This window comes from Monomorium pharaonis, chromosome 2 (assembly GCF_013373865.1).
Source record: "Monomorium pharaonis isolate MP-MQ-018 chromosome 2, ASM1337386v2, whole genome shotgun sequence".
Classification (NCBI taxonomy): domain Eukaryota; kingdom Metazoa; phylum Arthropoda; class Insecta; order Hymenoptera; family Formicidae; genus Monomorium; species Monomorium pharaonis.
The window spans coordinates 26712084-26737905 of record NC_050468.1 but is presented as its reverse complement, the minus strand read 5'-3'; the positions used below and the strand labels follow the sequence as shown (position 1 = coordinate 26737905).

General features: G+C 39.3%; 2 protein-coding genes across 3 annotated transcripts in view; both read right to left on the bottom strand.

The window, feature by feature from the left end:
- Positions 1–25822, bottom strand: part of LOC105839493 (monocarboxylate transporter 4) — an 88806-nt gene that overhangs the window by 49668 nt on the left and 13316 nt on the right. The gene's annotated exons all lie outside the window — the stretch shown is intronic.
- On the bottom strand, positions 12464–14025 carry LOC118644604. The gene is made up of 2 exons (XM_036283463.1): positions 13725–14025; positions 12464–13521 (listed from the first exon to the last, which is right to left on the bottom strand). Exon 2 carries the CDS (start codon positions 13501–13503, stop codon positions 12925–12927), a length of 579 nt encoding a protein of 192 aa, XP_036139356.1. The 5' UTR covers positions 13504–13521; positions 13725–14025; the 3' UTR covers positions 12464–12924.

Here is a 25822-nt window from a genome sequence, read left to right as displayed (position 1 = left end):
GCCATTGCCCGCTTTCTGCAAAGCAATCGTCGGGCAAATTGAAATTTAAGAATCTTTGAATTCAAGTTCGCTTCTACAGCAAAAATTGTATAATTTTCATTAAATCTAACGTACATTTATTAAATGAATTAGGCAATGGCAAAAATGTTAACATCAATTGATTCTCTATTATTTCCCGAAAATTTCGAAAATAAAATGTAAAACATTGTTAAGATGTGCCACATTGGAAAATATGACTTCACTGATGGCTTTTTGTTACAGCGAGCTCGCTAATTTAATTAATCAGTATTAATTAATCAATAATAATTAATCAGTCCGGCTTTTTGCACGGCTCGACGCTCATTGTTCAACGTCGACGTTTTAATACGCGTTTGCGCACCGCAATAAAAACGCCGTACAAATAAATCGTTTTTTTTACCCCCCCGCCCTAATCGGTTATTAATTCGCGCGACAACCTCAACACCGCGACAGCGCGATCCGTTTGAGTGCGCGGTGTTTTTTTTTTTTTATTACCCCACGTGTAAAAGAGCATTTAAAACGCGTTTTTCCCCCCCTGGGAAATCGATATTCGTTATTCGAACGGGAGCTCGTCCCCCGTTCTCGACACTCATCTTTTTCAGCACCGTCGCCAATCGATAAAACCTCATGACCCATATCCACCGAGTGCACTCGCCGATGCGGTTAAGACGTAGATTCTAATTGCCGATACGCGCGCGTCGTCCTATTCATCCCCGGTGTGTATATTACGAGTTTGGGGAGAGGGGGGGGGGGATAAAACTGCGAAGTAACGATGAACTTCGTCCGATATCAACTTGCGAGATTCTCAAATGAAACCGCGGCACCAGCTTGTGCTCGGCGCAAAGGGAAATCGGAGATATTAAAATTGCATCAGCAAACCGCACGGAAATTGGAAGAAATGTGTATACGGATGCTGATCTGCGTGGAGAGATAAATCTTCCTCCGGCGGCGATCTTCCGCAGTACACGACAGGCCACGAAGCACAAGGCACACAGGGGTATAGCGTCGTGTAATCGAAAAATAAAAATGCATTCTACGGTCCCGCTATACACGCCCAACGAGCGGAACTAAAACGCCTGCACGTTTCGATCGCCTGCGATATTCAATCGAGGGTATTTAATCACCGGCGCAAATCACATTTTCATGAATTACCAAATGAAATTATTAGTCTTTGGTCAAACGTGACCGGGCGCCGAGATAAATACTTGCCGTTCGCCACGACTATATAATGTAGTGATCATTAGTTGCGTTATTGCGAAATATCGCGAATCTGTTCCACATCCTAATTACACCCCACGCGGGGTCCTGGCGATGCCGGTCGATAACGGAATAATAAACAGCCGCGCGGAGAGAGGGAGAAAGAGAGAGAGATATCCCCGTTCGCGATATTTTTCGTTCGAGATACGCGGGATACTTTCGATCGGTACTTTTACGACGCTACCGGCGTGCCGCGTATATATACCCTCTCTCCCTCAAGGAAAAACTGATACCGCACGTTGAACCGCGCTGCAACAGACAGAAATGTCTCGCCCGCGGAAGATTGATGTACGCGGTGTACGTACACGCGGGAGCCGCTCTCGAGAAGGCAAAAGCGTTATCGGCGCTGTCGCTAATCACAGGCGCATCTTCGAGATTGCAGTGTTCCTAAAGGGGTGGGAGGGGTAGGAATAGTAATTAGGTCGTTAAACCGGGCGTGAACCAAGCCGGAACACGTCCCGCGAAAGACCGTAAGGACATCGGCGGTGACGGCGCGGTGGCAGCGGCGGCGGCTTTGAATGGAGGCGTATTATTGATTTCATCCCGCGGAACCCTCGTCTCCCCACGCTCCTTTCCGTACAGGATGTCCCAAAAGTCGCGAAAAACACCGCCGACGACGACGACGACGACGACGACGCGAGGCGAGTGTCATCGTCCAAAGTTTACGCCTGTCGATGTGTGTACGGGCCGGCTGATGTAGCGAGTGAATGGGACTGGGAGGCTGAAAAGGGGGTGGGTGAAGGGGGTGTAACGTGACGGCACCGGAATTATATCCTGTCCCGCGGTTTCCGCGGAATTCATACGTTACAGAATAACACACACGTCAAAAGAAGAAATTTAATTAAAATCGAGAGATCGCGATTCCCCTTCCATTCCCCCCCCCCCCGCTCCGTCCAGCCGCCTCCCGTTTATGGAGCGATCGCTCCGCGGCGCTCCTTCTTTCGCTGACTCGTTTCAAATGTCCGTTACGTTTCATCGCGGGCAAGAGCCCGCGAGATATATACCGACGTGAATACAACGGGCGACGGGCTTATCGATGGATACACATCTCGGGGAAAATTGATAAAATGCCCTCGACGCGATCCTCCGCTCATTGTCAGACGAATAGAGCGACAGGGGGAACAGGTGAAACGCCCGCTGTCGGATTCTGACGTTATTAAGGCGGGGTTTATCGTTCTCTTACATCTTCACGCTCCGGCAGCAATTCGGCGTTTCTAGCCACGCGGTTTGGTAATCGCGTTTCACGCCAGACAAGTTTCCGCGTACGAACGAATTCGCCGTTCGACGTTCGCGATATAAACCACCATTTCTTTTTTACAGAGAAGCACAATGCGCGACGCAGTTGTAAAACTAATTAAATTCGCTACAAGATATTAATTCATTTCTCTGTTTCTTTCGTTTTTTTTTCAGGAAGATGGAATATTTGCGGTGTCGCATGTATATGTGATATTAAATTTTAAATTTTATCTTGATAGATGAAATTTAAGGTTGTTGAGAATTATTCGCTTAAAAATGTTTGAGATTTAATTAATTTTGGAATCACGGAAATTCGAAATATTGCAACTGTATTAAAATATGTTGATACATATTGAAAATATATTGCTAAGGAGTAAAATATTTTGATATAAAGGTAATGGAAGGATATTTTTGCAAACACAATGTAAAGTTTAAAGAGAATATTTTTTGCCACATTTAGTTGATTCGAATTAAAAGAGAGAAAGTATAAAACCCTTTAAATAAGTAACAATAATTTAATGAAATTTAGAATAGTGTAGAACTTTCGACACTAATTCAAACAGCAAATGCATGAAATCTGTGCAGCAATGCAATGGATTTAATTTCAACACGCACAGAAACCGCCAACTTATTTTCTGCAATTTTCAAATTAATGAGTTTTGTAACTTAAACGTATGCCGCGACGACGTGTAATTAATTATCGCACTAATTGGACTAAATAACTCAAATAATGTTTTTATCTCATGTAACATTCGGTGGTACTCTGTAACAATTTCACAACATCAAATTGTTTAAAGTAGGTAAATGCTAAATTTCGAAATGTCACGTTACGCACACAAAGTATTTGTCCCTTTTTTAAAAATAAAAATTATACATATAACATTACGTATTATATTGTTTTTCGTGAATAACATAACGTCACCCTGATTAATATCTCGTACATTGAAAGCTAACCTTTGCAAAATTCTCTGAAACGCAAAATATGAACCAAACGAACTCTGTTGAATATTTTCGAAAATTTACTTAACGCTATTTTATTTACTTATATCCGATACGTTTATTTTTGATGATCTACAATTTCCCAACTTTTCCGCGGCGAGTATGCGCAGAGATAAACAAAACGTATAAAATATACGTTTTATAAAAATACCTATTTTTCGTTCGACAGATATATCGTGTTTTGCGAGGACAGTCCTTAATTGAAGCTACCATGCAGCTCGGAAGGATCGGAGGGAGGAACGGGGAAGATTATTCGTGCGCGAATAACAATACAACTTCGGTTAGACCACTGACTGAAGATTACGGCGTAGTGAGCAAACAAGCCGCTATTTGTCTTCCGTCGTCGTTCGCGCTCTTCGTTATCCTGTCCATTCGGAGCCACGAGGAATGAAAGAAAAAGTCGGGGCGTGCGGGCAGCTCAACGACTCGGAATTAATCCGATTGCACTTCGATCTTCGCGTGCAACTGAACGCGGTCGAAATTATCACGCGAGTTCGTCGGAAAGGGGCTAAAAAAAAGAAATAAATACCACTGTCCTTTGTTAATATGCATGCAGAGTTCGCGGAGTATGAGGGGGAAAAGCGTATTCTAGTTTTATGCAATTTCAACGAAATACGCAACTATACACAAACGAAGTTTGAGAACAGTGGCTCGTTAAAATTCGCTTATGCATAACAAATTATATTACATGGCGGGTCGCATATTTTTAAATTTTAAATAAGGCAAATTTGTTGTCACGGTAAATAGGCTGGATTACAAAATTTTCATGTCATCGGTGAGAAAGGGATGTAATTCCGCCTTCCATTCATAGATACAGAAGTCGCATTAAATTTAGGACCCATTCTACATTACATTATTAAACCTGTATAAGTAAAATTAGCTGTTTTCGTACAATTTTCACGATAGGTATCGCTAAATATTTTCCTTAATTTATAAAGGAAAGATCAAGTCGAGTAACCGGATTAAATCGAATTAAGTCAGATAGATACCAATAAGCGTTATTTAGAAATAGAGACATTTACCTTATTTTTCGCAATAAATTATTTATAATTTTTTTTTTCAGGAAAGGGGGAATTTTAAAGATGCTTTTAAACATCGACATCTAGCGCGATATTTTAGTTTCTGTACACAAACTACACACACACAAAAGAAGCACAGTATTAGGTGATTTCTCACAGATATTATAATAAAAACGTGACATCAATTTTTCAATACTAGAAATGTAGAAAAATGTACTTTTGGCTTGTAATTACAACTTTTCAACGTAACTTTTATCTCAACCTTATCCATCTGATTCATTTTATATATACTTAAATACCATATTTCATACTCTTTGGCAGAAGCTTTCCTAAAAGCTGGCAAAGAACTGGGATATCCAATAATAGATTATAACGGAAAGAACAAAATAGGATTCTCATACATACAGACCATAATTATGAATGGCACTCGCATAAGTAGCAATAGGGCGTACTTGCATCCCGTGCGTAATCGTGGTAATCTTCTAATTCTTAATGGTAAGATCGAGTTAGCGGGCTAGATCCGAACGGTCTCCAAGGAAGATCTCGTTACACACACACACACACACACACACAACACACACACACACACACAAATCTTTAAAGCAATCGTAAACGAGAATCAGTCTTCAAAGGCGATAAACGCAATCGAGCGAGCGCTGTCGAATCGTACCAGCATTCGGGCAGCTTCCTCACAAATTTCCACCCCGTTTTTAATTCGATTCCCATCCCAACTTCCATCTTATCCGACGGTAGATCGGGAAAGTAGGAAAACTTCGAGCACCAAAGAGACCAACAGGCCGAATTAATCCGATAACCCTTCAGGTCGTCGCGTGTTACGGCTACGATTTTGCGATCTCTCGGCACGTCAAAGCTCCGTTGGACTTATTAAGCACCGATGCGAGAAAGCAACTTTCGACCGAGTCCACCTTTGTGCCTTTGGAGAAAATTAACGAGGAAGGTTTCATTCACATTTCGGTACACGAACCGCGTCCTCTCACGTCTCGCGTGCGAAATCTAACGTGCGCTTTAACCCGGAACAAACGATCTCGCGGACAACAGTACAAAGTTATTAAATGTTACTTTTCGCCAGTAGCTCGTTCTCCGTATGATAATTTAATTCGAAGCGCTGGAGCCAACCGCAATACACGCAACGTCGGTAACGGGGTGCGACGGCCTCTTTAAACTTTACGGGGGCCAGCGTAACTATATATTGTTCATAAACTGGACAATGTTAGGCAGAAATGCGAATTCATCTAAAATTAAAACAAAGTATGAGTATTGTGCGCAGCAAATGAGTCGGTGGCGCGGGGCTCTCGCCGTCTCTTAAAGCTTCATTTATTCAGAACTGCTACTTGGCCGCGGGTTCGCTCGTTCTCGCATAATTAGCGAGGCTTCGTTTTGCATATCGCGGCGGATAAAGAGAACGATTTCAACCGCCGAGTCGCCTCGTCTCTTCGCTTCAATAACGCATTCAATGAGCCTAATGTGTCTTAGCGAAAGCATGTCGAAACCCCACATCGGGCGAACGATTAAAACTCTAATTGATCGATAATTAATCAACACAGAAGACCCGTTGCGAACATCGCTAAGCACCCAAGAATTAAACGAGCTAATTGCAGCTCGATGCAAATGTACCAAGAGAGAAAAGGAGAAAAAGAGAGAGAGAGAGAGAGAGAGAGAGAGAGAGAGAGAGAGAGAGAGAGAGACTCACTCGTCACGATTCACGTGCACAATGTCCGCGTTAAGCACATTAATTAGGCGCCGATCGATGCCGGCAAAGGGAATTTTTGAGGAACAAATGCCAAGTTTTCGAACGCAAATCTCGCACAGCTGCGAGATTTTTTGCCCCCTTTATTTGCGCACACGTCGGCGTTTCGGACTTCCATTTGCGCGAGTGCCACTTAATCCAATTATTGTCGCGCGTATTATGAAGTACGCGTGATAATTGGGCAATTTAAGGGCTCGCGCTCAAGCACGTGATGTAACCAAATTCGCTGATTCTACATAGAGGTGAACAAAAATCCAAATGAAAAAAAAAGAGGGGAACTAAAAAATATATACGTCTAAGCAGAAATAGCTTTGCGCGAACTTCTTTTTGCCCTAACTAATTTACATTTTTCGTAACTGCATTATGTAGAGAATTTCCCGTTCCGATGTTGAAAATGTAGTTAACAAAACTCATTTCACGTAGCGTTTTCCCTCTAAAAGTCAATGTAAAACTTGAGCAGAAGGCTGTATTAATCGAATAGCATTGCATAAGAGAGATAATATGTCCAAGGCAGATTACCTTGCGACCAAAATTGGAGACTGCAATAAAGTAGTACAGATCCGGATGACATTTCGTACATAAATCCGCAAGATAAGCTTCGAATCCTCCCAGTAAGCATAATAAAGAACTTTTTTAATGCGGCGAATGCGTACGGCAGAAGATAATCACTTCGCGTCATAAATCATGATCGCTCGCGGAGATAGACATGTATGAATGATGCGATATTTTCCGCAGATTATAACCCGTTGATGCCCGCGCACGTTCGAGCGAGCCGCGAATTTCAGTTTGTGTACCGAACATTCGATCGCCCGTCCGCAAACAAGACGTCGAATCCGTGCCTGTGTCAACGCACGGAATGATGCTTCTTGTTAACTATATCGTTACGGAGGCGGAAACATGCAAATTCGAAGTGTATAGCGATCTCTCGACAGCAGGGGATACTTTCGTATATTGCTATACATATTAAGCTCACTTTAGACGACTTGTAATTCGCGTCTCAAAATGCAGAATAGTTGGGGAAGTTCGCCGAAACCCCATCACCTTTCATAAAAAGGCTTATAAACTCAAAAATTATAAAGAGCATTTTTAAGTTTCTTACATCATAATAGAATACAAGATATTTTCCTCTTCTTATATATTTTTTCATAATTTTTTGCATATTATAATTATGATTATTATAATTTTTTTTAATAAGGAATTTAAGTTCGCATATTGCAAAATTGCAATAATTCTACAGAATCTACTACACTAGTTCGTCTTATTCCGAGGTCGAGAAATGATTCTTTTTAAATAAAAATATATTTTCTTTTTATTTCATTCTTATTTCCATACATCACAGTTTCGATACTCTTTGTAAGCACGATTCATAAATACCACTTTCCGTATTCTCTCTTGTGGCTATTTCTCGTTCGCTGTAAAAAAGTCAACCATTTATATCACGGTAGTGAAAGTCGCGATCTAAACAACGTAGTGGTGCGATTTAGGAGTCTAGGACATTTCGTAGAATTTCGTTCTACGAAATACCTTTTGTTTAATCTACAAACAAAAACAAAAAGAATTTTAATCCTATTAATTCTAACAATATTGTGATCGTTAAAAGTTATCAAAATTATCTAGGCCATTCACCTTACCTTTTTTATCATTCAGCTATACAAAATCCTATCTAAAAAAAGGCATGTAAAGTCGATTGCTCGCATTTCTCGAAGATCCTATCCTATCTAAAAAAAGGCATGTAAAGTCGATTGCTCGCATTTCTCGAAGATCATTGTTGTCGCTTTTCCGCGATGCCAATTGGTTCTCTCGCTGCGCTTACTTCGTGTTGCAAGAGTAGCTGTCATTGCAATTGAATTTTGACAGCTGTCAAATTTGTATAAATATTATCTATACATTTATTGTTGTAATTTATTTTTAAAAGGTAAAAAATAAAAAGTTAAGTAGCGCGCGCGAAGCACGCGTCTGTGGTGTCTAGTGGTATATAAACTTGAAATATTTTTTATATTCTTTGATAATAATGGTATAAATATTTATTTTAAATATTTTTATAAATGTTTATCATAATTTTTGTAATACCTGACAAACTCAGACATAAAAATATGTACAAATAATTTAGCTTCCGAAACGGACCAATCGCCAATTTAGTTCAAATTTTGAAAATTTCATTTAGTGAAAAAAAACATATGCAAAGATTTTTGGCGACTCAAAAAAAATTTTTTTTAATGTCGGTAAGTAGGAAATCCATAATTTGTAGACAAAAATTTAAATGTGTGTGTGTGTGTTTGTGTGTGACCACAGCGAAGCAATGTCTTTGTTTACTTTTTTTATGGGTGTACTTGTAAAATGAGTAAGTGTTAATTCCGTTACCAGACATTGTATTGAAAACCTGCAAACACATGTGAACTTTACTTTGTTTGCAGTGTGCACATGGGTTAACGACTTGGATGGGGTGCGTGCGTGAGTGAGTGAATGAATGAGTGAGTGAGGAGTGAGCAAGGAGTGAGTGAGTGAGTGAGTGAGCGAGAAGTAAGCGAGGAGTGAGCCGGGAGTGAGCCGGGAGTAAGCCGGGAGTGAACCGGGAGTAAGCCGGGAGTGAGCGAGGAGTGAGCGAGTGAGTGAGCGAGGAGTGAGCAAGGAGTGAGTAAGTGAGTGAGCGAGGAGTGAGCGAGAAGTGAGCGAGGAGTGAGCGAGTGAGTGAGCGAGGAGTGAGCAAGAAGTGAGTGAGTGAGTAGCGAGGAGTGAGCGAGAAGTGAGCGAGGAGTGAGCGAGTGAGTGAGCGAGGAGTGAGCAAGGAGTGAGTGAGTGAGTGAGTGAGTGAGTGAGCGAGGAGTGAGCGAGGAGTGAGCGAGGAGTGAGCGAGGAGTGAGCGAGGAGTGAGCGAGGAGTGAGCCGGGAGTGAGCCGGGAGTGAGCCGGGAGTGAGCGAGGAGTGAACCAGGAGTGAGTAAGTGAGTGAGAGAGGAGTGAGCGAGGAGTGAGCCGGGAGTGAACCGGGAGTAAGCCGGGAGTGAGCCGGGAGTGAGCCGGGAGTAAGCCGGGAGTGAACCGGGAGTAAGCCGGGAGTGAGCGAGGAGTGAGCGAGTGAGTGAGCGAGGAGTGAGCAAGGAGTGAGTAAGTGAGTGAGCGAGGAGTGAGCGAGGAGTGAGCGAGGAGTGAGCGAGTGAGTGAGCGAGGAGTGAGCAAGGAGTGAGTGAGTGAGTGAGCGAGGAGTGAGCGAGAAGTGAGCGAGGAGTGAGCGAGTGAGTGAGCGAGGAGTGAGCAAGGAGTGAGTGAGTGAGTGAGTGAGTGAGTGAGTGAGTGAGTGAGTGAGTGAGCGAGGAGTAAACGAGGAGTGAGCGAGGAGTGAGCGAGGAGTGAGCCGGGAGTGAGCCGGGAGTGAGCGAGGAGTGAGCCAGGAGTGAGCCGGGAGTAAGCCGGGAGTGAGCGAGGAGTGAGCGAGTGAGTGAGCGAGGAGTGAGCGAGGAGTGAGCGAGGAGTGAGCGAGGAGTGAGCCAGGAGTAAGCCGGGAGTGAGCGAGGAGTGAGCGAGAAGTGAGCGAGTGAGCGAGTGAGCGAGCTGGCGAGTGAGCGAGGAGTGAGCGAGGAGTGAGTGAGGAGTGAGCGCGTGAGCGAGCTGGCGAGTGAGCGAAGAGTGAGCGAAGAGTGAGCGAGGAGTGAGCGAGGAGTGAGCGAGGAGTGAGCCAGTGAGTGACTGAGTGTGTGAGTGAGTGAGTGAAAAAGGGTGGAAGGGAGGGAGCAAACGAGCGAACGTAACTAGATAAATATGTAGCTAGGTAGCTAGGTAGCTAGGTAGCTAGATAGCTAAATAGCAGTAAGTATGCAAGTAGGTATGTATGTTGGTATGTATGTATGTAGGTAGGTATGTAGGTATGTATGTATGTATGTATAATTAAACTTTACATTTTTTTATTTAAAATTGCAGAAGACGTTTGATTAATGTAAACAAAAGATAGAGAAAATCAAATTGCAATTATTATTATTTTTAAAGTAAAAAGTCAAATAGCGCGCGCTTGTAATGTTCTAGTGTATTAAAAAATAGCTATAATATCATAATTTTTAAATAAATGTAAAAAAAATTCCTACTGTGCCTAACATCTTGAGTGTAATAAAGCATTATGGCAATATAATATTATACAATATTCAAATAATCCTATAGAAATTGTAGTACAAACAACGGTTAAATTTTTAAATAAGATTGTCCGATTTCGGAGGCGGTTTCAGCAATCTTTATTCATACCATTCACATTATGCCGCGTGTGCTCCGACATATAATAAAGAACAAAAATACACGCACGTACATATAAAATATGCATTGAAATGTGTACACAATGTATAAAAATCCACGGTCTGAAAAAAATTATAAATAAAAATGCGTCAGATTTCCTACACTGAAATCTAATGTAAATTATAAATTACTTGTAAAATGGATTTTATAAAATATTTATAAAATGTACAGCGAGAAAAAAAAACAAGTAATATTTACAACTATAATTGCATTGTAAAATAATTATAGCCAGGAATATTATAGTATCTTTATAGTAATTATTACTATATATTGATAATAATAATCATATACTTATAATGGATACTTATAGTGATTGTTGTATGCTACAACTTACTAAATTAGAATTATCATTTTGGTTATGGCAATCATATCATAAATTGTATAAATCGATATTATGATTATGAGAACTTTAATACAGTTTAAATCTTGATTTAAATAAACTATAATTTATATTGTCGAATAACTACAAAAACATGATTGGGTCCAAAAATAACTATAAATTATAGTGATATTATAGTTACTGCAAATGGTTTTTTTCTCGGTGTATTATACAATATAAATTTTCTATAAGAAACATGTTATTAGATTTAAAATTTATAAATCTTCCAAGTTCAATTCTGATCACAATAACTGTCTATGTCAATTAAAAACAAATTTTTATCATTTCTTAATATTGAATTTTCATGTAATGTTATTCCTGAGAAATTTCTTTCAACCAATCCAAGGATTGTTGAAATGAAAATTAAACGTTTAATTTTTGGGTCAGTGTATTTTAATTACAATCAATGGAACTTCGTCGCATCGGTACATAGTGATCTTTATTGCCGTTGGCATCGCCGATGGTCTTTACGACTATCTTTCTTACGGTTCCAAATGATCATGTGACTTCGTTCTCTGACGGTATGCGAACGATGCTATTCATCTACCGGCATTGTCACAGCGTGAGAGACTGAGACAAAGGTAGTAGACCATTAGTTAAGTAGCGGTTACCAGCGGAAACACGACGGAGAGAGAGAGAGGAGAGAGAGAGAGAGAGAGAGAGAGAGAGGAGAGAGAGAGAGAGAGAGAGAGAGAGAGAGAGAGAAGAGAGAAGAGAGGAGAAGAGAGGAGGGAGAGTGGAGGATGAGAGGAGAGCGAGAGAGAGGCGAGGAGAGAGAAAGACATGAGAGAGAGAGAGAGCACGAGAAGAACTAGACCATCGAACTGTTGTCTGGCACGTGATGTGGTACTTCTACTGCGGTTGACAGAGAGAAAATATAAAAGCTCATTTTCCGAAGAAATATATATAAACTATCAAAATCAAAACGAACACGTGTAAAATATCTTTCTTCATATTCAAACAATACAAACGAGAAATTTTTGATTAGCTTGAAAAATTTTACAAATACTTTTAATCAATGTCAACGGTGCCGAAAAATCCGGGCTTCAATGTGGTAACGAGACCTGCTAGAGTACTCGCTTGTTTCTCGTGAAAAATTCACCCGTACATTTCGCATTTCGACGAATCAAGGGTACAACGACGCAGCGCGAACCGACACACTGGTCCCATTCCGCGGCTTTTGAACGCGGCACGCTGAAACGTAGCTATTCCGATTGCCGCGGCACCGATCTACCGTAAAAAAATAGCTGTCAATACTTGTTGATGGGAGTTTAAAGGGGAGATGGTATCGCGAATTGCGCGCGAAACTCCGCGGATAGATTCTAACGCGGGCACGGTACTTTCCGTTAATCCTCGTCCGTATAGAGCACGTAAAGCCCATTTTCCAGCCGTCATTACTAAGTCCCGTGCATCCCCGCTGAGACCATAAATGTTGAATGAATCGTAAATAGTAGGGGGAGTTCGCCTAGTGCCGGACACCTAAGGTTTTTTCAGGATAAATAAAAAACTATTTCGTTATATATTTTTTATATTGTATTTATTACAAGTTAACATATTAGAAATCAAGATAAAAGAACAAAATAATCAACTTTGTCAGAACAATTATCTTAAATCACAGTTAATCTTTGATTTATGATTTTAGTGAAACATAAACTGGCCCCTAATACCGGACACAATAAAAGTAAGTCCCCTAACGCCGAACAACTTTAAAATAATAGGTACCGATCACAAATATAGTTAGCAAAACACTCAGAGATATCCACACAAGCTAAAAAATAAAAAAATAAAACAAAAAATTTTTCAGACGGCAAAAGAGGCACAGATTTACCAAAGGGCAAGAATAAGTTTCGTATAGAAGACACAAACATATTATTTGATGCATTAATAACCGGACTTAAAAGAAGTGTATGACAAACTAGAAAAAAGATTTCGCGTTTTCTCATAACCAAGAACCCTTCAAGGTAATTAGCTTCAGGCCCGGATAAATGTGCCACTGCTGTTTGTTTTCGGTGCTTTGTTTCTTTTGTTAGAAGGAGGAAAATTATATTGATTCATGAGTTTTTCAAGATTTGAGAAGAACAAATCTACCTGCGGCTTATTAAAACCTACAGCTCGCATCATACTCGTAGACTCGGGTGTTCTTAGTGATAAATCAGGATGTCTAGCCATAAAATCATAGTAAAAATGTTTACCAGCTGTTCTTTTTTCAGTGTTGAAGCGATGAGGAAGCTTTAGCTCTACAGCTAAGTCATATGCCAACTTTAAAAATTCTTTTTTCATAAGTGGCAAACATCGATTAGATAAGTCTTTTACATGGTTCAATAATTGTTCTTCATATTCTGGTAGGAATGTTTTGGTGAATCTACCAAGCTTAGGCTGCAATGCAATTTCTTCACCGGACTTTAGGCAGGTTATTTTGTCATGTAAAGTGCTTTTAGGAATACTATACTTTAGCGCAGCTTCTCTCAGTCCCATTTTTTTTGACAAAACTTTATCAAGAGCAGTTTTCAAATTATCCTTATCCCATGATCCTTTCTTTTTATTCTCCATAATGCCTCCTAGGTTTTTCTATTCTCCAAAAACAAAATATTATAATTCAATATTATAAAAATAAACATAGACACATAACGTTGACATTTTCATTGTCCGGCATTAGGGGAAAATGTTCTGTCCGGTACCAGGGAACAGCGAATATCCAAAATAAAAAAATATATTTTTTGAACTGTATCTTTTTATATAAAATACACTGACGTAATTGAAAAAGTACTTACCAAATTACTTAATAAAAATATAAGTCAATATTTAATCACAAGAGTTTTGATAATATACTCTTCTAAAATTTACGCAGTACAATTTTTTTCTTCCGAGCGCAACGATTGATAGTTCCTATTTGTTTACTGCGTGTCGCAAAAGCGTGTCGCTAGGTCCAAGGTTATTACTCCCTCCCTTTCTCCTTTTGCCACTATAGCGTTTTCTGTCGCGTTTCTATATGTATAGATATTTGTTGTGTCCGGCAATAGGTGCCGTCCGGCGTTAGGCGAACTTCCCCTACTGCAGTGGAAGGTGTCTTTGAGCGTCTCTCCCTCGTATTTCATTGCCCGATCTCGTGTACGTAATTTTGTTTTAGCTTAGATTTCAGAAGTTAACGATCACCCAATAAATAAGGGAGAACGGCGCAGTGAAGTAAGTAACTGTCGGTTCGTTAAGTAGAATACAGCAGTACAGGATGGCGTACTCCGGCATATATACCTGTTTACATCGTTACGATATGTTTGCAAGAAGTGTAGTTATATATCGCGCATGGTAGTAAACAGGTGGATACAAATTGCATCGATAAAACAAGCAAGTCGATTTTGGAAAAATAATACATCTTGATTTCCGTAAAATGCGCCATCATTAAACGGATATTACAAAACGAGGTATACGTAATAATGACTACAGTAATCGTAAACATTAATCGTAAATATTAATTTAATAGTCCGAGCAACATCGGGTGTTTAAATTAAATGATAGCTTGTAACATCATAATTATGCGTAGACCGGACACATTACTGCTGTATGGGACAAGGTAGCAGCAATGTAATGGGAGTTTTTGCTTGCCAGCGTAATATTATTCATTTTGAAACGACGATACGAAATAAAAAGAAAGTGTCAAGGGGTAAATTGAATTACTACTCTAAATATTAGTCTCTTTCCTCGCTACTTATTAATGCTCTAAAAAAATATATTTTTATCCCATTAGTGTTCCAATTACTAATGAATAATTTTTATCGCCTTAATTCATTATTATGCACTTTCGCGCTGTTGCATTTTTCCTTATTACCCTCGCTCGCAAGTTCGACAAACGTCTTTTGCATACTCTGTTCTACTTCCCGAAGAACTGTAGCGTAGTATAATATTATATCTACGCCCGCAACTATTCTACACATGCAATATTATTGAAGCTACATAGTTCCAAAAGCATGCTTCAGCGGTGGAATGTTACACGAAACTTCTATCGATTCATCTAGCAACAGTCCGTCTATTCTGATGATTTGTTGTCTCTTAAACGTCGAGTTTGATCAAAGAGCCATTTGATCAAAGAATTAATCCTCCGAATCGCTCTAAATTAAGATCAAATATACTATCGGTAATATTAGCAAAGATGTCAAATTGTTAAAATAAATCTTATCTTCTTGCTAAAAATTCTTTTGTAAACTGCTTCTCCTTCTCTTAAATTTTAAAAACATGCAACCAATATCTGAACAGTTACTTGAGATTTCTATCATTCGTTGAAACAGGATTAAGTGTGAATATTAAAAGATCATTTATTACCAATCGTATCTACAGACAAGTATCCGAGTTTTCTCGTTAAAACGCGAGCGAAAAAGACAAACATTTCATTAAGAGAGATCATAAAAGTTCGTTTATGCGGGCCTTATAACACAAACAATCCTATAATTAATTAAAACTTCTTTAATAAAGCTTGCCTCGCCGTTTGTAACGAGTCGGTAAACGGGAAAGCAACGGTCGGGTTCTTAGCGGAGGTAGAAATTAAAATGCTTTCACATCGGATCTCGATACTCGCCGGCGAACGTGAGGAAAATATAATCACCGTTTCAGCGAAGCGTTATTGAATCACTCAGGAATTATTGCCATGTTTACGTATATACATACAGATCGCAATTTTTATCAGTGTCGCAAGTGTAAACGTCGTTTCAAAAATTCTCTGTACGCTTAATTTTTTTCTCGCGTGTACAAAATCTCTCGCACCCAGTTTAATTGGATCGCGAAAGGAGAATTAATTTTCCGTCTCTATCGCGCGCGCGGATCGAAATACACGCCGGAAATACACGCGCACTCCCGATCTCTGATCCCGAGGAGAGGCAACAAATGGAATTACTTGGAGTGCATTATGTGCGACCGATGCTAAATGCATCGACCGGGCGCGCGCAGAAGCGCCCGGTTCGGAGAGAGAATTCTATCTGCGTTATGGCGTGCGCGCGCGCGCGCGCCCCCGAATTCTCGACGCCGAAAGGGTTAATAGCGAATCGCGTCCATTGTCCGGCTGTACTCCGCTTAATGGCGAAAGACGACACCCGTCGTGCGGGACGTCGCGCGGGACAATACGCGGGATTGAATTATGAACGCCGCGCTCTGGAGGAGCTTTTGTCCCCCCCCCCCTCCCCCGCGGAGGATGAGGATTCCGCGGTTCGGAGGTCAGAATACGCTGTCGCGGGCCTAAAATCTTTTGTTCGGCCGGTTAATTATTACTTCCGCCGCGATAACAGCGCGGCTGGAAAGTAACTGCGATATGCCCATGCAACCTGCATAATTCTTCCCGGAGGGGAAGCGGAAGGGAGGGGGGGGAAAGAGCGCGCGCGTCCGGATCTCGGTGGCCCGCCTCCTCGTGGTGTCTTAAGAACGGCCTCGTAGATTTGCGTGGATTTATCCGCCCTTTACACATTATAACGCGATCAAGTAAAACGAATATTTATGTCTACTTCCCTCCTTCGCGCGCTCCATTTCTCCCTCTCAAATTACCGCCTTCGCTCCTACCTACGAGTTTCTCGGCGAACCTCGAGAGTCGATCTTCCCACCATAATTTATATCGATTCTCCACATCAGCGGCTATAAGCACGCTCGCAATTCCAGATTAAAAGTCGAAATATTTCCTTGCTCGTTTAGAAAAAAAGAAAGAAAAAGAGTTGATTGACTCTCCCCTCACCGAAGTGAAATTCTCTCGTTTTACCCGTCGCGGTATATACGTACGTAAATAAATAAATAAATAAATAAATAAAAAACGCTCCGCATACTCTTCCAGGTCGCACAGCACGTTAGCGCGACTCTCTCGGTGTTAAAGAGCTCATACCGCCGCGGGTATCAGAGGCAACGAGGCAAAATGACGAAGGGACGTTCTTCTCCCGGCGGATTAATTTCGAGGCAGGCAGTGCTCCAGCTTCACGATTCTCGCCTAATTGTCACGGTCCCACCCCCCAGTCAAGAGGTTGTCAGAATCCCCGATGAGGGAATGTGCGGAAACAGCCACGCATCGCGCGGCGCCAGATAATACGCTCTCTCGCCCCCCCCCCCTCTCCCTCACCCTCTCGCATTCGGTTCCCGTTTTATCGCTTTTCCCAAAAGCCTCGCGGATATTAATTCGCGTTAAATTGCGATCGGCGATATACGCGCGTCGATCAGTCGGATTGCACGCACTCCGTCTCACGTTGCACACGTTAATTTCAATTCCTATTTGAAGCCCAACAGCTCTCGCTATTGCCACGCTAACTTGTTGCGTGCGGTACAAATATCGCCGACGGGTGTCGATGTCGTTCAAACCGATTTTGTACGGATTTTATCGTCATCCGGCGCTAATTAATGTCTCATTAAACATGGACACCGCTCCTTGAAATTCCGTTTACTACTATTGTTCAAATGCGCGCGCGTCCACGTCCACGTCTGCCCAAACATTAATTACTTCGCAATTTGTTTATTTGCATATTTATTTACAAATGAGTAGCGTACACACGGTAATGTTTGCAGAGCAAACCATTCCTACGCGACGTGACATGAAGGACTTCAAATGTTATTCAAGCACGGCGCACGTTTGTACATAAAAATATATATTCACCTCTTGAAAATTCCCTCTCGCATTGTGCGCAATCCTTTCGTTAAAATGTATTCCGCGGAGGTGCCCTTTCGGTTAAGAAAGAAAAACTAAAACAACAACAGGCGAATATCCAACAGACAAACGTCTAAAGGACCGCCCGTGGAAGAACGAGATATCTTTTAAACATCTTTATAATCCCTTTGTATCTCCGGGACGTTTGCGTTGCTTGCTGACCGTGTAATTTTCAATTTAAAGTCGATGAGCAACTAATGAGAAAATCGAGGCAAGTTATGCGAAACAGCGTACCTTTCCGTACTGTCGCATATATTTTTCTATCTTACAGCGTATTCCATTTTGAAATAGTAGACTCTCGTGCGATGTTCATTACATTGATTCGCGCGATAAAAGATCTAGTCAACGTCGAAGGAGTATTGTTAAACGCACGCTGTGTACATACGACGCTCATTTGTCTCCGATGTTTCTTTCGTAATTGCCGCGATTCGCAGATGCACAGAGAAGAAGTCGAGAGAAAGCTCCGGAAAAGTTAAAGCATGTTGAGAAACGTTCACATTGATACCTAACATTGCGAGCTCGGATACATGTGCGCGAATTTCTCAAGGGCTTTGCAGAGTTTTCGGCTTGACAGCACCGGTTAACTAATGCTTTTGTGATATCAAACCCCGCTACTCTCTTTACGAAGTACAAGTAAAGTAAATCGATAAGAGGATATGTGAATTAAAGATTGCATTTTTACCGATTTTCAAAACTATTAGGATCATAAGAAAGTAATAAGCTGCTGAGGGATTATATTGACTGCAGACTTAACTGACACGCAAGGTATCTTCAAAAGTATACTGACGTGCTACTTAATTTAAAATTAAAAAGATAAAAAATTATTTTAAAAATTCTTTAGAACTCTTTAATAAATTTTGAATACAATTTTTTAATTAAAAATTTTTGGTAATTTAGCCTGATTAAAGTAATAGTTACTATAAGAAATAAGTTTGTTACATGCAAAGTAATAAAATATGTAAAATGAAATGGCCGAAGAAATGAGCGATCGAAGTTATAATCGAAGAGATATATTAAGCTGACTGAGCCATATCATCAGAACACATCGATTTCTACATTGGAATTATTTATTAATTATTTGCTATTTTTTGCTGGAAAAAAAATTTTTTTGCTCCAGCCAAAAAAATACCAATGGCTAGATAGCTTAATATTAAGCAATAGAAAAAAATCCATATGCATTAACCAAATTAAAAAATCATTAATATAGAAATTATTTGCTAATTATTTGCTAGCCTTTGGTGATAAAAAGAATTTTTTGCTTTAGCCAAAGTTACCATTTGTAACTTTTTTGGCTGAAACAAAAAAATTTTTTTTCTCACCAAAAAGGTAGCAAATAATTAGCAAAAAATCCATGTATCGATGATTCTTTAATTTATTTTGTTTATATTTATAAAATAATTAGCAAATAATAATATGGGAATTATTTGCTTAATTATTTTCTATCTTTTGATGACAAAAAAATTTGTTTGTTCTAACCAAAAAAAGTTACAAATAGTAACTTTTTTTTTGGCAGGAGTAAAAAAATTGTTGTTCAGCAAAAAGTAGCAAATAATTAGCAAATAATTGCAATATAGAAATCGATGTGTTCTGATGATATGACTCAGCCAGCTTAATATACCTTAATCGAAGTTATAATCAAAATACAGCAAATGTAATTTATTTTTGTCTTATATTTTATTGAATATATACGTGAATAAATTACATTTATTACATTTCGATATCTTTAATCGCCCTCGCTTCTTGGATAATTTTATCCTGTTCTATAGTAGTTAATCGATTTTCGTAAAACTTAATTCAATGGATTAAAGAGATAATAGAAAATAATAATTAAAACGCGATTAAAAAGATTCTTTAGAACGCTTAAAAAAAAAATAGATAAAAAAGCGTACACAAGGAAAATTGAGTTCATTCTGCTCGTGATATTACAAAAAATAAAGCTGTGCTCCATCTAGGCCATGTTAATATTCGATCATTACCATTGTATACTCTCAATCAATTCCGCGTTGGCGGCGCTCAATTCGATTTACACGTTGAATAATTGTATAAACGCATTGTCCGGTATTGTCAATGAGCACTCGCGCGCAATCATCTCTCTCGTTTACCGCGTCGAAGAGAAAGAGAGAGAGAGAGAAAGAGAGAGAGAGAGAGAGAGAGAGAGAGAGAGAGAGAGAGAACGAGAGAAAGAGAGAGAGAGAGATCGAGAGAAAGAGAAAGAAAGAATGAGAGGGGGGGAGAGAGGGGGAGAGGGAGAGAGAGAGAGAGAGAGAGAGAGAGAGAGAGAGAGAGAGAGAGAGAGAGAGAGAGAGAGAGAGAGAGAGAGAGAGAGAGAGAGAGAGAGAGAGAGAGAGAGAGAGAAACCTTTCCACTCGATGGAGCAAAGATTTAGGTGAAGCGAAGCTGAAACCGCCGGTGTTGAAGATCTTTAAAAGCTTGCACTCACTCAGAAGCGCCGCGAAAAAAGCGTGCGGTGGGAAACTGCAAAGCCACGAGAGGATCGAAATAGAGCGAGCGCGCTCGCTGATTTTATTCGTCCGAGGAAGTTAGCCTGAATTTATCTACCATCCATTAAGCTCAGCTTGAAGAACTATCCTCTCGCGACTTCCGAGAAGCGGAAAAGAATGCGGCATCGCGTGGGATTATCCATTTATCGTGCGATCGTCCACGACTGTGTTTGATGTATTCACGCAGTATGTAGAGACCGTATAATCTGTCCTTTCGAGCATACATGCAGGACGCTGTACTTGAATACGTGGCGTGTGTGTATGTGCTAATGAGCGACGTATTTAATCATTTTGAAAAGATAGCAGACGCTATGAAGGACGACGTATATATACATATATATATAACAGATTATTAATTACCTCGCGCTCTAAAGAAAACAATTAAATTTAACGTTGAAAGAACGCGTTAGTAAGCAAAAAAAACGCGTGGCTTTAGTAAAGGAAAAAAAAAACTGGGCGCCCGGTGTGCAGCGACGACGTAAAAAACACTTGCGAAAGGTCAGGCCTTTCTTCCGTACATTTTAATATTTCGTAGGGAAAAACTTGTGCAGAAACACATGATAATCGTACCGTTTCCCGTTAATTAAGGTTGTAATTTAAAGTAACGGATAGATCTCTATTATCCCCATAGTAGATTGCAACGACACACGGAAATTTCCCTGAGAGCCTCGAATCAACCCCAGGTCATACAAGATTGTCTAACGGAGTAGCAAATGACGACCGAATCGGTCGTGCTCACCTCGTGTTCATCGTGTAGATACGCGCCTTCGGAAAATTAATCGACTTCGAAGTCTTGCCGGGGCGCGAAGGAAGGCATATCCACCCCCGTTCGTGTGGAAACCGTACTAGGCGCCGCATATAAACGCTCGTTCGCGCCCACCCCCCCCCCGTCGCGGCTTCTCCATTTTCAATTTCCTTTTTACATTGTTCCGCACCGGTTCCGCGCGATGAAATTCGATCGCGCCCTCGCAGCAGCAAGAAACACCCGATCTGCATGATGTCCCCTGTGCCCATTACGTTGCACTTGCACGCGACGCGCCGGCAGAATTGCTCGTTGCGATCCCAGTTTGGCCTCGACTCCCCCGCGTTTCCGCCTAAAAGAACATTGTTCACGCGGTCTATTTCGTATCGGTATATCTGCGTATATATGAGTTTTAATGCAACACGCCACGCGTGTTATAGAACGGCTTCCATTTTAAGTTATGTTTCCACTAGAAAAATATTACATATTTATAAAAATGAAATATTTTTCACAAAAAAAATGTGATATAAAAATAAATTCGTAGAGCAAACTCTCGAGAAATGAGCGTTATAATTCCTTTTGTTTTGCAAATAATAAAATGCACGTTCTACATCGTCGAAAAAAATAAGAATAAATATCGATTTAACAAATAATGGAAATATTGGTTAAATGTTTTTCAAAGTTAATTTTTATAGTCGTTTCATAAATCTCGTAATGAGTTATTAAGAGCAGTTTCAGCCATATTTAAAAAAGATGATGCAATAATCATTTTCCTTCATAGAGAGCAATGAAGAATCGAAGAACAATACTGTAAATTCTTATAATATTAAAATATATTACACGATTATGTAAAATTACTCCCCCCTCCCTTTCAATATTACATACACGGTGAAATAATTATTGGATCTGAAGTTATCGAATATCTGTATTCGGTTATCGAACATTGCTCGCAAAACTTAATTTATAATATAAATATATACAGATTTTTAATCTATATATGTATATATTTACACTGTATAAAAAAAATAATATATTGATTTGATACAATCTTGCGTGACTCCGGTTTTGTTGTCGGTCAAATTCTTCGAGTGAAACGACAAGTTTGCGAACGGTAATCTCTAACAAAGTTTTAGAGATTTTGGTTCGACATCGGAGCCACACTTTGGTCGGTGGGCTTTGTGCCTTCGCGATTGTCATGCGAGATAGTAGAGATCGTGTGCATAGTGCGAGTCAGAAAATTGACCATGTGGTGAGCGTACTTTTTGACCAACATAACAGCAACGTATATATCTCTCTATTTCAAATAATATAAGGCAATATAAAGTAAAAGACCCAATAAAAATAGAAATGGATAGACTCTGAAAAATCAAAGTAAAACTGACCTGTTCAGTATGCAAATATACAATTATAACTTGTTTTTCATTAAATAAATTAATTAATATTTTCTGTTTTTTATTTATGTTTGCGAAACACACATCAAAAATAACACTAAATATTGCTTTTTTATATTAGTTCATATAATATCTAGTCTTGGAAGCGTATAAAGAAAACAAACGCAGTTTGACTTTTTACCAAAAAGAATTAAATTACTAAATCTTTTCAATATTTTATAAATTATTTATTCTTACTATATTATAGAAAATATAGAAAGAATACATATACAGAAAAGTAAATACGTATGAATAATCATTCTATTTCAATATTCATTATCTTTGACGTAATAATAAAATAAAAATTTTATATTATATAATACTAATATATAATATATACTAGTAATATATATAATATTAGTGTCTTTTCTATTTTACATCGTTTTATTCCATCATTTTATGACATCGTTTTATAATAATAATTCGTTTTATTCTTTGTTTTTCTTCATTAATTATCCAAGAAAACATAAATTCAAGCTATTAATTAAATCAATAATTAAATTTATTACAATATAATTGACATCGAAATTCAAAAATTACACAAATCAAATTGTTATTTTCATAATGTTCTTAATTACGTTTCCTGAAAATCTTTGATTGTATTTGACAATTCGTATATATAAAATATTTAATAAACATTTAATAAGTAAACAATATTTAAATTGATCTGCTCCAGAGTCTATCCATTCCAAGATCTTTGTAAAACATTACATTTATCTAATATCAATTTATTCTTATGCCAACGTGATTATGCTATACGATTGATGTATTCCAATTTAATACATACATATTTTTATACAGAGAGAATTATATCAGATAGAATTTTTACAAAGATCTATCAGTAAAATAAAAAATATTTTATTTACTCTATGCTTTCTCCATCGAAAGTCTTCTTCATTTCTCTTCATCTTCTTCAGATTTCTTCGTAGCACTCTTATACAATGCAACATATTACAATTGTAGATACTTGATTATCACTCATCACAATGAGATATTTCACGTCACCACTTCAAATAGTATTTTTGACATACGCTCCGCGCACTTTACTTTTGTACATTGCATGAAAACCGCACGTAAGCACGAACGAAAAAAAATATATACACAATATATAAAGCTCTTATAATTAAAACATTAAAACGAGCAAAATTTCAAATAGCAGCAACTTTTGACGAATTGCAAACGAGGTACAAACGCCAAATTCAGTCTACGTAATTAACAAATGTCAAAATACAAACATAATTACAGCAATGTTAACTTATTAATTAAAGTCATGGCGACGTCGATTCAAATTGGCAATATTTTGTTTGTGGTTTCAAATTTAGAAAAGACATTTACATCTAATATTGCGCGTTACGATTAATACATTTCGCGTTAACGACTTAAAACGTAATCAACCCGAAAGTATCCAATTGTGATACCTTTCAAACACGTACGCGCGGATACAACGAAATCTAATATGAAATACACATTGTTAATAAATAATTGAATCTAAATATCATTACCAAATTCATCATCGTGCACGCGCGTATAAATATTGCAATAGAATAATTTATAATATTCCCCTATCCCCCCCCCCCCATCGTCATCACGTGAAACGAATAAATTGCGTGAAATACTCGCTTCGATAAACAGCCAGCACCGTGGAAATTAAATAAACGGGCGGGCTAATAGCTCACGAGAAATAATCGCGTCTGATATTTGACGCGATCGCGTTTCGATGGGTATGACAACCGTCGTGTGTACGACAACAAACGCGGAGCGACAACACTCGCGTCGTACCAACTGACTCGAGTCTCGCCGAGCGAGTAAAGAGCAAAGGGGTGGGCCTTGCGTTACACTCGCGCCCCTTTACGCGTTACCAAAACAAACATCAAGGTTCAACGCCGCTCCTTAACGAAATATTTCCCTTTCTCTACAAAATAACTGTGTGTGCGCGCGCTCGTGTGTGTGTTTGTGTGTGTACACGAAACGAAATAACTACCGAATATTCCGTTCCTCGTAGCTCCTTATCGCGCCTCCGTTTCACGGACTCTCATTAGTGCCGTTTGGGAGAATGAATTCCGTTTGATCGAGAGGAATTTCGCGTTACTTGGTTCCCAATTCCGATGAGAAAATTCGTCCGTACCGTGAGATTTCACAGCAATAAATCGTTTCTCGACGATAAATTGAGCATAGTTGATTTCCGGTCAATATTGGATTATTGGATCGTCTGTATCTCAAGATACAGAGCTTGTCCCGAATATTTCAATCTATGCCATTGATTTCATGTACAACGCGTTTCATGTACAAACGAATACAAATACGGGGAGCCTTAGGGGAAAAATCTCTAGGACAGGTGTGCTGAGAGAAAAATATGTGATATATGCGACTATAATTGTATAATAAGATAATTATAGTCAGCAATATCATTTTTATAATAATTATTACTATAATATTGGTAATAATAACCGTGATTGTTTTATGATGCAGCATACTGTATTAAAATCTCCATTTTGATTGACTATACAACTTATGGCAATCAATATTATGATTATGAAAACTTAACATAGTTTAAACAAACTATAATTTATATTTCTGAATAACTATAAAAATATGGTTGGGTCTAAAAATGACTATAAATTATAGTGATGTTATGGCTACTACAACTATTTTTCTCTCTCGATATAATTGTGCGTTTTTTAATAAAAATTCCGTAAAATGTAAAATAAGTGATGCTTTTTTTGCACAACATAAAACAATTTTCGTTGTACGGATGTGTGTCACAAGGCGTCAGTGCTACCTGGTTCGGACGCAAAGCAACGTTTTATATTTATTCATTTACTGCAACGCTTGCGGCTAGGGAAACTCGAAAAGGCTGAGAGAGAAATATAAATCTCTCAGAAGGGAAAAAATTACTTTAATCTTGCTGTAAGTAAACACATATCGCGGACTTTATGCGTAGAGATTAATTGTCGGAGGTTATTCGTTTCTACGTACACGATATCAGAAGTGCCCATTAAACGCGTGATTCAAGAGGACTGAAGAATTTTTATATGAAACAGAGAAATAGATTCGCGAATGGACAGGCAGATCAACCACGGGAACGGAAGTCGTTCAACGGCATTTGGCAAAAGTAGTATCGTAACTTTGAAAACAATCCCGCTCGCGTTTAAATGCGGCGCGTATTAAACGACAGATTTATCCAACAACGCGCGAAATTGCGCGTGTGCCGCTGCAGCGGGCACTTGTTTTTCCCCTTTTTTTTCGAGGGGGTAGCACGTATATGACGTTTCCCGCATCGGTGCCCTGCAAAAGCCTCATGCCGCGTGATTTACGGAACAAATACACGCCAGAATATTTATCAAGTTACAGGGCAATTTAAATTTGCGGGGCTACAGCGAAAAAGCATTTGAAGTGCCTAGTAACCTAATAAGCGATTATTCGCGCGAACACGCGTCACTCGCGGATGATGCAGAGCTGCGTCACGTGTACTTCCCGCGCGAGGGGCGGTTTAATAAAATCTAACGCAAATCTAACGCACACCCTCCATTTACGG

Excerpts from the sequence above, each read along its gene's own strand:
- LOC118644604 (XM_036283463.1), bottom strand. The coding sequence starts at position 13,503 with ATGGAGAATAAAAAGAAAGGATCATGGGATAAGGATAATTTGAAAACT.